Genomic DNA, 13,334 nt, shown 5'->3' on the forward strand with positions numbered 1-13,334 from the left:
GTACCATAATTTATTGATTTTTGTGAGTACGGGTAATTCATGAATACATTAAAATATTTATATATCATTGATTTGAAGTTACGACAATGAAAAAAGCAATTTATAAGTGAGTGCTGTTTTATATTAAACATTTAGCAGTTCAAATATACATTTTTTTCCACAATCACCTTATTGATCACCAAAAAAAAGTCAATTAGAAAAAATGTCTTTCTTTTTGAACTCTCTAATTTAAAGCTGAATTTTAACATTTTGTCCTTGTTAAATTAGATTTTCAATTCTGAATTGAATAAAATTATTTAATATTTTCATGCCCAATTACAGACAAACCTCTCTATCTCAAAACTGACAGGACCGAAAAAAGTTTCGAGATAGAGAGTTTGAGAAAATTTTTTTTAGTACTAAAGGAAAAACATGAATGAAAAATTCAATTGATTATACAAATACAAATACAACGCCACAACAGGCAAACTGCCCAACGAGGTGGCTGATGAAAAGATGCCCATAAAAATATGGATGTCATATATTTCAAAAATACAGCAACCCAATTAAAAATGCAATTAACACAAATTATAAACAATATATACACATGATAAAATATTATACAACGCCCATAAAGAATACTTATGGTTGTCTTATTCAAGAATGGATAGCTTCTCAATTTACCCCAACATGTCTATCGTATTTCTTTTTAAACGTGTCAATTGTGTTACAATTTACTACCTCCGGGGGTAAGCTATTCTATTTATTAACAACCCTATTAGAGAAAAATTCCCTGCGACACCATAACCTTGAATTGTCCCTCACCAATCGATACTGGTGTCCCCTTGTAAAAGCAGTCGATTGGCGGTGTACTAAAATTTCATGGTCCATCCTATCCATCCCATTGAAAATTTTGAACACTTCGATCATATCTCCTTGACACCTGCGTTCATCCAATGTAAACATATTCAAAAAATGAAGTCTCTCTTCGTAACTCAAGCCCCGTGTGCCAATAGGGACACGCGTAGCTCTTCTCTGCACCCCTTCAACCAAGTCTATGTCCCTCTGTAGGTATGGTCTCCGAAACCTTACAGCATATTCCAGTCCAGGACGAACTAAGCCTCGAAAAAGCGGAAGAATGACTTTAGGAGAACGCGAAGAGACCTTTTTGAAAATAAGACCAAGCATTCTATTAGCTTTTTTGACCACCGCTGAACAATGTTCAGAAAACCTAAGTCGCTCGTCAATGAGAATTCCCAAATCGGTGACCCTAGTTGCATCCGGGATAGTGACACCATTAAACTCGTAAGAGAATCGTGGGTTGTTCAAACCAAAATGAGTCACTATGCACTTATCAACGCTAAACGTCATGCTCCATTCATTTGCCCATGCTGCAGTCCTGTTTAAGTTGGTCTGGAGCAACTTCTTATCGCTTTCATTTCCGATTACCCCCATTAGCTTCACATCATCTGCGAATTTGCTAGTAATCCAATCGATACCCTGATCGAGTTTGTCGATAAAAAGTGAAAAAAGTATGGGGCCAAGGACACTTCCCTGAGGAACTCCACTTGTGACGTCTGTCCAACCAGAGAATTCCCCGACCTATCTCTTAACCACGATTCTATCCAATTCAGCAAGTTGCCCCCAATTCCAATCTCGTGTAAATGCTTCAATAGTTTGCCATGTTGGACCCGATTGAATGCCTTCTGGAAATCAAGGTAAACAACATCAACATTTTTGCTCTTACCCAAAGCCTTAGTCACGTGATCATAGAAGCAAAGGAGGTTAGTTACACACGACTTCCCCTTCCCGAACCCATGCTGATTATCCGACAATACATTATTCTCGTCTATCCACTTCACAAACTGCCTTTTGATGATAATTTCCAAAATTTTCGAGAGGGAGCTCATCAAACTCACTGGACGATAATTTGACACCGCTTCTCTACTACCCTTCTTAAATATCGGAACAACGTTAGCAAGTTTCCAATCTCTTGGGGCGATACCCTCAGCAACACTACTCCTGTATATCTGAGCGACTGGCCCCAACAATTCATTAGCACATTCCCTGAAGACCCTGGGATAGATATCTCCTGGTGCTTTGCTTGCACATACATTTCTTAGAAGATTTAGGAACTCCACGTCTTCTACTTGAATATCGTTGATGGTTTTATTACCCCATGCAACACCTGTATATCGAATATCATTATCTTCGTTAAAAACCGATGCGAAAAAGTAATTGAAAACACTACACACATGCCTACATTGCTCTCTAACCTAGAGCCTCCTATCGAGAGGGGGCCAACTGGATCCTCAGAATTGGTAAGAACTAAATCCAAAATAGCAGTACTCCTAGTGGCTTCTGATACATGCTGATACAAAAAATTTTCGAGCACAAACTTAAGAAAGTCACTTTCATACTGATTTCCAGATGAAAGGTTCTCCCAATCAATACCTGGGTAATTGAAATCCCCTAGTATGAGAACCCTCTTTTACTTACACATGTAGAAAATTTCATCATGCAATTTGGCGATGTAGTTTTGATCCCTATTCGGTGGATTGTAACAAACCCCAACAATAAGTTTATGACGTCTTTTGTTCTCAAGTTCAATCCATATGGTTTCAATATCAATTCTCTGCACGTTATACTCTCTAGCCTTCAAAAAGGATTTCACGTATATCAACACTCCACCTCCTTTTCTATCAGATCTATTTCTCAAAAAAGTATCGTATCCTGAGATGTGTAAGAAAGATTCATCCCCATCGTTTGCCCAAGATTCTGTAATGGCTATAAGATCCAAGCCCTCCACAACTATCATAGTTTCTAAAAAATCTTTCTTATTAGCCAAGCTCCTGGCATTTATTAACACACTTTTTAATTTGCCCGGTGATTTAGTGTCAATCGAGAAGCCATCCAAGTCAGAGGTGGGTAATTCCCCGTCAGTACTGTTGTGATTATCATTGACTAACCTGCATTCCCAATTATATTAAAAAATACCATATTACATCTCATAACATACTGATAAAATTTATTGGTTAAATGTGCAATCAATGTTTAATCACCCTATATGAAAAAAAAAAATTTGAGAGTATTTTAATGCAAGTTTTTTAGTAATGCCCTAATGTTATGAAATTCCATTTTCAACATTCTTCTGAGATTCATTGAAATTCGAGTGGTTTGCTAGATCTGATTTCTTTATCACTGAAATGATTGGTTTGAAATCCACAGCTTTCTTGAAGCAATTTTGAATTATGTGTTAGCTGACTTTTGCCATGCTGAACAAGCATCCACCACCCCTGTCAATCACAGTATCTGCTTATGATTGACAAGATCCATCAAACACTTTCTTATCAGTTTCTTTCACCTTCAGAGAAAAGCCAGAAATGGAATTTTTGCACAAAAGAAAAGGAATATTTTTGGGTTCATTTTAACATTTGGCTTGCCCTTCGAGATAGAGTTTTTCAAAAATTACTTTGACACAGAGGTGTGCAATTCATTGATTTAGTACAGTACATACAACAAATTTTTTATTTTTCAAGACATAGAGTTTTCGAGAAAGAGAGGTTTGACTGTACTTAATCATCATTCAAACCTATTCCCCACCTTGTCACCACAAGAAAGCTAATGCAAACCCCCCTCCACTATTGAGCCATACTAATGAAAAGGTCAAGATAAAAGCAGGAGCTTGAAGTAAAAAGTAAAGAAAAAGAAAAATCCTTTGACACGTATTAGTAACTTGACATTAGGGATAAATGAAAATTGTACAAACATAATTTAAAATAGCTGCTCACTATAAAAACTATATTGAATCAATACATATGGAAGGTAGCAGCATTGAACCATTTCCTGTTCAGTACAGTCGATGGTCGTTATGATGACTCCCCTATTACACCAAAAAACTTACATTGAAAGGAAAACATACAATGACAATTATAAGAAAACATTTGGGACTTTTACTATCGGCTATTGTAATGAAATGGTTGCTATAATGTGAGATCATTATAGGGAGCATAGACTGCATTACAAATGCAATTCAATGAAAGCTACATATTCAAAGTTGAAAGAAAACTGATACAAACTATAATTTTATTAAAGAGTTTATGAAAAAAAAAATCTGGAAAAATTCTATACCAAATATTATTAAAGTATGAAATATTACACAATCTTACTTCCAACGATAAGTTTCATTTTTCCTCACAGTCCATTCTAAAAAGGCCTCCACACTGCAAAAGTCAGAATAAAAAAAGTGTATAATCAGTGATTAAATATATTAATAATGATAATGAGGCAATTCATCATGTTCTACTGATCAAGTGAATGTGATTGAAACCATAAATATTTTCAGATTTTGAAATAAATGCAAGATGTATATAGTGTGATCATGGAAAGATGGCTTCTGATCTTGTACGACCTTCGTGACGAAAAGAATGGTTTGATCTTCAGTAGGGAGAAATGGGAGGGTAGAAAATAAACATCTCTAGGATTGCTGCTGGAGTTCTTTTTTCCTCCATTTCTCCCTATTGAAGAATGAACCCTATCTTTTCGTGATGAAGGCCATACAAGGTCAGGTGTAACAGTACCAGCACATTTTCTCTGTCAGGTGTAACAGTACCAACCATCTTTCCATGGTCACACTATACATTGTTTTCAATGCAGCCATATCAACATTGGCATTTACATTGCCTTTCCATCATTTGTCCTCAATGTAGTAAAAGCTTTCCATGCTTTGGTTGTAGCATACAGGCCTTAGGGGAACTAAACTCAATAAAAACGCGGAACTCTTACCAAACACAAAATTTTCTCCTCACTCCTCTGAATTCTCTATTGATCAGTCCTGAAAGTTGCTGACATTGTGGATCTAGAACCACCCTTATCAGATGTAGGGACCAGCGTGAAAATAACCATGACTACATTCGCAGGACAAATTTTACAAATTCCTTATATTTGTCAGATATTCTCATGTCCTAATATTAGATATTGTTAATTGTTCTATTGTAATGTTGTCAGCCTGGATTGGGCTGGAAGAGATCTCGGCAACGGGATAAGTCCAGTGGCAAAGTTCTGGCGTTCATTCATTCATTGTCAGTCTGGATTATGATCTTGTCACAGTATTCCTTTGAACTTAGGCCCAAATGTTGTGCTGTAATACTCTAAAAAGCAAACAATGTATCAATTTGATCACCAACCTTTTCCCAGTCCAATGTTTGTGTTTTATTAAACTCTTTTTTGCTGTCTTTTTAAATTCAGAATTTCAAATTTGTCATTACGCCATATCCGGTTTTTTTTGGAAAAAAAAAAGACCCTTAAGAGATTTTTTGTAGTATTGAGAGTATCTCCCATAGATCAGTAGTTGAGTGTGGCCAGTAGAAACTACGGACAGTCTAGGCAAATTAATCTTGCCTGACCACCACTTCATGCATTCCCACTAAACACAGCAACATGTATTTGTGTAAATATCCTACCTTGCAGTAAATGTTCAGGACTTGATTGAATTGAATGAAGCCTTTCAATTCCACACCAACTTCAGTCATATCACCATAGAGCAATTTAATAAGTTGAGTTGGAAATCTTTTCACTCGAGAAAGTCATATTATACTTACATCGTTGTCTTAAGCACAGAGGAAACTTTTGGCAAGGGCATATTGAGACGGTGGCAATCTATTGGTAGTGGCCACAGGCCTGATCGAATTTTTTTTTCTGCCAATCTCCGGAATCAAACCTATGGATCATTACATACTGGATTGTCACAATACATTCATTTTTCATTTCTAGTAATTGCCTGCTCCAAGAAATTCTTCAGCCAAAAATGTTGCAGCAGGGATATGCATGCCTAATATTGTTCAAGGATGTGTGGCCAAATATAACAAATTATAAATATAAATATACAAATAATAAATGTACTTAGCATTGAGGCCAGTACACATCATGTTTTGGTGACTGGTTAAGCTTCTATAATTTCCATCACACTACTAGGGTTTGAAACTGTTAAAAAAAGTGGGTCTACACATGCTTACTGACTTTGACCATGAGGTAATTTAAATAAGTAAGCCAGACTTTATCCCTTTTCTAATTTTTTTACTTTCCTTCTTTTTTTGCCACACAAAAATTGGTTGCCAGCCTTTGCTATACAAAATGTAAAAGGCGAAACTCAAGTCTCTGTGATGTACTGACCATCGATAGATTATTGCAAGTACAACTTCCATTGATCATTTCATAAATCATTGCAACCTGTCATTCCATTCACATACAAAAGCTTTGTGGATAGCTCAAGAATATTGCCTAGAGAGAGTGTGTGTGGACGTACCTTTATGGGAAATTACAGCTCCTATATTTTAGTTACTTGGTGTCACTATATCTTTCAGGTCTAGCCCTAGATAACACACAATATAGTAGAACAGAATTTTAAATTAACCAACACCTATTTTCCTGAATGATATTTTCCTTAATGTTGGGGAAATTGTAGTATAATCCAAAAATTTGCCTAGTGATAGAAATGAAGATTTCAATAAAGGTTTGAAGACTGCAAGAGTAAATAAGCAACAAAGATTCTTTTTAGGAATTGCTTGGTTGGAGTAGCAAAGCAAGAACATCATGGAAGAGTAGATCAACTTTGCCTAAGAATATTGAGAAGTCACCAGCACACAAATAAGGCAAATAAACTATCTTTATTTATGTCGTGTATTTGACTTATTCGTTGGTGACTTCTTAATAAGAATATCATGACTCAGCAAAAATGTTATCTCATCAAGAAAACAAACATTGAAATGTTGCTAAAATACTTTGTGATCCAGCTGCAAAGCAAAGAATATATGTTACTGCCAACAATTCGTGAATTGGCCAAAATTTTGGCCAAAGTCAGATTTGCAGAAATGATTCGGCTTTGGCTAGCCAATTGCCAAAGTAGCTGGAGATCCCTGGCCAATGTTTTGTTCATTTTTGTTGTTATTGTTTATTGTTATTAGCCAATTGTTTGATATGCTGATGTAAGACGGTCAAGTAAGGCAACAAATCTATTTTTTTAATCACTAACGTGTGATACATGGCTATATATAGTAGCTGTATAGGATTAGCTCTATGTGAAGAAAGAAAAGAAAAAGAGAAATTTGAAAGGAACACTATATATCAATATAGAAACACATTTTTCTTTGTCAAATTCTGTAGAAATAATGATTACTGCCATAGCCTCCTCAACGTTATTGATGCTGATACCCCATAGCATGGTGTTTTCCAACAACATCCCTCCCCCTTAGTGCTCCACCAGTTGCTTTTGAGGGATTTGCTGAGCTCCCTTTTAATGTGAAGGAAATAAGTTATGACGATGTAGGAGAGAAGCAAGGAAATTAGGAAATGACATACAGAGCATCCCAAGGCATCAGTAAATCAGAGGGATTTGAGTCCTTGCTCTTCTGGGATCTTGTACAGTTGCTGTGTGGGTGCAGCATAAAAAAGAGCAAAAAAGTCAGACCCATATATTTCTTACTCTCCAAGAGCACCCCCCCCCCCCCCACACACACACAACCCCTTCCCGCAGCACATCAGAGATCCTTTGAATTTAAACAACTTTTTAGCAAGAATGCTGAAATATATATATAAGTAGAAAAAAAACTAAATCCCTAATTAAAAGGGGGGGGGGGAGGAATGAGTTGGCTTTCAAGGTAAAAAAAATGATTACAGGAAGGAAAATTTAAATTTAATTATATAATTTCCCAAACTGTTCCACCACCGCCTTTTTCAATTTTTTGTAACTCTCATCACCCCCCCCCCCCCAACCCATAGGAAATCTCCCTAGCTTCTACTTCAAAAATACTGGATTAAATGAAGGAAATAACTTTTTGGAGTCATTGAAAATGCAGAGATAGGAAACATTAACTTTGGGACAACCCTTAAGATACCTATGCCTCTACATATTAGAAATTTATTTCTCTGTCATTTCATGATAATTTTAACTTGGTCTGTCACTTCACTAGAATTTTCTTCAATATACTTCAACTGCTGAATAACACACAGAAACACTGGTTAAATTATTTCAAGGTATAAATTTATTTTTTTAAACAAACTATACAAACATAATATACGTAACTCTTAGAAGCACACCCAGGGCCGCAACTAGATGCTTGGTCACCTGGGGCAAGTGCGCATTTTGGCACCCCCTTTTAATGTTGAAGGTAAGGTTTGAGAATGAAATTTGTGCCCCCTCTGGTCCAGTGCCCAGGACATGAGACCCGCCTGCTCCTCTCTAGTTGTGGCCCTGAGCACACCTTTACAACTGTCATTCATAACAGCACGCATATTTTCATACAATATATATTCAACAACTAAGCTGCGGCATGAGGATTTAACCTTCAAATTTCTAATTACAGAAAAATCTTTAACAGATAAGGAATTTTATTTGACCACTTTACTGCAAATAACTTACTGCTTTGAAAATAAACAATAATATTTAGTCATTTTCCCCTAGTTGTGTAACTTTACAGCAATTCATCTGAAAAAAAGGGAAATAAAATAAATATATATTATATTTAAAATTAACACTTCGGATGAGTCACAAAAGCCCAAAACTGTAAATGAAAATTACAACAATTATGGCAAAACAATAGTACATGCATGAATATTGAATATTCATAATTACTCATCTGAGACCCTCATAATAGGACACTAATGAACTAATCTTTGAAAGTTCTTAATAAATGTATAACTATATTTCAATAAATATTCATGAAAACAATATACTTAGATTCCTTTTAATATATTTTGTATGTAGTCAATGGCGAGCCAAGTTTTCTCCCCCACTCCAAAGTGAACAAATAAGAAATGATGAGCAAAAGAACAAGCACAAGCTTTTCTTAAGCATATGAAGACTACTACTACTAAACGATACATGTACCTTGTACATATTTCCTTTGCAGAACTTTTAATGAATTGGTACATGTTGGAATGGGTATGTTGTGAAGCTTGTTTCTGTGCAATGCTTGTTATAGTGCTGCCATCTGCCTCATATTTTTCGAACTATGAAAGAAGTGTAATGATTGGAGATTTTACTGTTGTAGCCCTGTTGCTCTCTGTGGCGAGACTTTTTAACAGGGAGATCGGCTTGCATTCGCACCTCGAAGTTGGGAACCACAGAAAACCAACTTCAGCCGACCACCACTGTGGTGACCAGCTGAAGTTGGGTTTTCTGTGGTTTCCAACCTCAAAGACTTGCATATGAAGACTGGCAGTTCCAGCACATAAATGGGTTTTTTGTGTGTTTCAAGTACCAGACACAAGAGTATTCCAGAGCTATCTGCATTTATTAAAATATTTCAATATAGATCTAATAATTAAAAGTTTGTTTTTGACTAGGCATACCCCCTTTTTTCAGGGATTGCCCCAAAAGCAGAGGTGTATTTATGGTTTTCCCTTTTGTGGGCTACACGAATTTTGCAGCTTTTGCCTATTTTTTTACTATCCATCCCTCGCATTTGAACCGCTTGGCCCCTATGCCTGTAAATATGTCCGTGTCTTTTTAGCCACTGCATGCTTGTATACTCTCTTGGTCACTCACATGCTTGCACACTCTCTTGGTCACTCACATGCTTGCATACTCTCTTGGTCACTCACATGCTTGCATACTCTCTTGGTCACTCACATGCTTGCATACTCTCTTGGTCACTCACATGCTTGCATACTCTCTTGGTCACTCACATGCCTGCATACTCCTGTTGCTTTACAAAACAACAAAATAGATAACGAGAAATTTATTTATACAAAAATGGTGCAACCTTGTCGAGTGCGGAAACAAGACCAATGAATTCTTTTTTTCCTCCCCAGAAGCGCACGTTTTCTCTTAACGATCGCAGTGCCACACTGCCCCCCCCCTCCAGTGCGGATTGTATGAACTAATTATTGACAACTAAAGAAAAAAAACATATATACACATAAAGACGGAATTATTACATGCACTTATAAAATGAGAAGATTCGGGGGACGACTTGCTCTGCTGTAACAAATCACAATGGGTTCACTGTTTGTACTGTCACTGTTAGTGGCAATGTGCGCTGGTTTCACTTGTGCAATGTTCACACATACGTTTCTTCCTTTGCATCTGATGGTGATAGTGTTATTACGCCTTGCGATCACTTCATAGGGGCCATCATATGGCCACTCCAACAGCTTCTTGACAGCGTCATTGCGAAGGAAAACATGAGTTTAATGATCAAGTTCTTTATGGATGAATGTTTTGGATTTATTATGGTGAGACGCACGGACAGGTCGAATTTTCGAAAAGTGTTGTCGTAACTCAGTGAGTAACTGTTTCTCATTGACATCTATGTTGGAAGCTGAGAACAACTCGCCAGGGAGTATGATAGGTTCACCATATACCAGTTCAGATATGGAGCATTCCAGTTCTGGCTTACATGCCGCTCTTAGTCCTAGTAGAACGATTGGCAATACTGCCACCCAATCTGTTGAGGAATGGCACTTGATCGCTGCCACCTTTCAACGACATCATTCGCTTCTGGATGGTATGAAGTGGTACAATTTTGTTTGATTCCCAGTAGTTTGCAGAGAGATCAGAATAGACCACTCTGAAATTGTCGGCCTTGATCGGTAACGATCACTTCTGGTACTCCAAACCGTGCAACCCAGATATGTATGAAAGCCTTAGCAACAGTCTCAGCAGTAATATCTGCTATAGGAATGGCTTCGGGCCATCTTGAAAAGCGATCTATGCAAGTGAGGCAGTATCAAAAACCTTCTGATAATGGAAGCGGGCCACTATGTCGATGTGCACGTGACTAAATCATCGGAATGGAGATACAAACTGTCCAATATAAGAGCTGATATGACAATGAATTTTGGACCTCTGACAGGCTATGCACACTTGAGCCCAATGTCGGATGTCCTTTTTTCATGTTCGACGACACATATCTTTTTGATGTGATGTTAAAATGATAATGAATATGAGAAGCATGCGAGGAAGAAAATTTCGTGTTAACTCGAAATTTCTCGGGAAGAAAATTTTCGTGCTTCACAAACTTTTTGTTTTCCCTCGAGAGGTCGATCTTGCGTACACCCCCGGTAATACGCAATTTCCGCGAATTTGTTCAAACTTCTTCGAATGAAATCCTTTTGTTTGATAAGCAATTATAAATTCAAAATTCACTATTTACAGCCAGAATACGAATAGTTCTTTTTATTACGTGCTTTGTTTCACGTAAAGACAAACAATTTCCTCAATGGAACCTAGGGTCCTAAGTGACTTATACTTGTCCCGTGTATATTTGAATATAAATGGCAAATTCATTGTCAAAAAACAAGAATTAATACCTATTTCTTTACTGCAGGGGTTCTCAAACGGTGCTCTCCCCAAGGACTCCGCGGTGACTCGAGGAAAATAATATAAATCAATAAATTTGATAGATAAATAAATAAAAGAGACCTAGAAGGTTCTGCAATAAAAATTATGTACAAAATAGGGCCCCTCGAGGCAAACAGGGCTCCACCATAGAAGTTATAAACTGGATAGGGCTCCGCTAGTCAAAAAAGGTTGAGAACCGCTGCTTTACTGAATTGTTTTGCTAACACTTTTCAAGCTAAGAGTTAATTCAAATTGAATTAATCTGAAATAGAATTCAAAGTAAAAACTATTCAACTTTACTAATCAAGATTATATCTGTTCACAGATAACATTAAAATCAAGGCAAACTGCGTATATTGACCATAGTTAACTAATTTCAGTTAATTTAAAATCCACTGTAACTAATTAAATTCCTGTTTTGATGTAATGTTAATTAAAAATATGCTAACAACCATTTACATCCAACCATTTAAAAACTGTCTTCTCTTTCATTACGTTTTTAGCAGGGAGGGGCGTTGACCACAGTGTTAAATGTAGAAAAACTCCATGTAGTGTGTTGGATAGATTGAAACCAACAACACGCGTGACATTAAAACCGCCTTAATACACTCAAACTCGGTTATAACGACATCGAGTTGCTGTGAAATCCTGTCGCTATTACCGAGGTGTTGTTACAACCATTATTGATATTTTAAAGATCTTTTTTCGCGAAAGGCACGTTTGGATGCAATTGAATGCTGTGCATGAAATTGTTATTTCATTAAAATTTGGGAGACCAAATTATCGAGCAAATGACGGAAAATCGAAAACATAAATACACGAAACGCCAAATTCTCGCCAAAAAACTTGGTGGCGAAATTGCCCATAAGGACGTATTATAAATAATATTTGGTGAGAAATAAAGTGTCGCAGCAAGTCTGCTGAAATGTATTTCACGGTGAAAGATGAACATGAGAAATATATAAAAGATGAATATTTTTATAGTCGATATTCATTATAACACGATTTCCGTACAGCGTTAATCAACGAGCAATTCAACTTCTTACACGATACTACTAAGATTGTAAACTAAAGTAGGCTTCCTTCGAAAAGTGAGCGGTGTCATTTCTCCAGAGTTGCTGAAATTTTAAGTGCGTTCAGAGATTTATAGAAACACACCAAATTGAGGGAATTGGATATTGAATATTCAAGGTAAAAACGATTCAACTTTTCTAAGCAAGAATTCATTCGTTGATGATAATAAAATCAAGGCAAAATGCATAATTTTTCCCTTGAATAATTATTTTAACTGATTAGAAATTCGTTTTTGTGAATAAGAAATCCCATAGGTTTGTATGGTGTGAACCATAAAGGGATAGCAATCTCTTTTAGAAAACGATGTACTAAAATGCTAGTACACGGATGCAGGGTGTTCCTATAAGTGCTAGTACGACCATGCAGTGTCCGAGTGGCATGGTGGTAAGATGCTCGTTTACCATCGTGAAGGTTGTTGTCATGGTCCCGGGTTCGAACCTAAGGGAGGATATAGATAAGATATTTTTCTATAAGCTAAAAGAATCACTTCCTCTATTCCTGAAAAATGTCCTGACAGGCTAAATATATGAGTTTCTCCTGAATTTCAACCCGAATAATGGAAATACAAATTAATGCATTGACATCAAGAACTGTTTTATTGGGGTTTGATGTCAGATAACCATTATTATTCTTATCACAATTCTTACAAGGCACATTGATCAAACTATGATAATTTTAACAGTGGATTTAACACCTGGATGCGCTAAATGATGAATAATTTTGAACACTTCCAAACGATATTGTTTAGGGATATACGGCCATGGTTTAGACGTCAAGGTATCAGAAAAAATTTGTGTTTTTCCAGATGGGGAAGAGAGCTGCTGAAGAATGAGTGAAGATGGTATATCTCCGTCAAGCAACTGCTTCAGTTCAAGGTTATTCTTCTGTGCTTCGGCGATGAGGTCGTAATTCATAGAAGAAGGAAAAAGTAGGTCAACTC

General features: G+C 36.6%; 1 protein-coding gene across 2 annotated transcripts in view; it reads right to left on the reverse strand.

Moving 5' to 3' along the window:
• The window catches only part of Tmem63 (transmembrane protein 63), a 154,100-nt gene that overhangs the window by 28,347 nt on the left and 112,419 nt on the right, over positions 1–13,334 (reverse strand). For both annotated transcript variants that reach the window (XM_089238706.1, XM_089238707.1), the window contains exon 17: positions 4,149–4,202. In XM_089238706.1, the coding sequence (XP_089094832.1) occupies positions 4,149–4,202 (54 nt within the window). The remainder of the gene's footprint in view (positions 1–4,148; positions 4,203–13,334) is intronic.

The sequence above is a fragment of the Pholcus phalangioides genome, unplaced genomic scaffold (assembly GCF_987345545.1).
Source record: "Pholcus phalangioides strain wild (caught in Gottingen) unplaced genomic scaffold, Ppha-v1.0 ptg000011l_1, whole genome shotgun sequence".
In the NCBI taxonomy this organism is placed as follows: Eukaryota; Metazoa; Arthropoda; class Arachnida; order Araneae; family Pholcidae; genus Pholcus; species Pholcus phalangioides.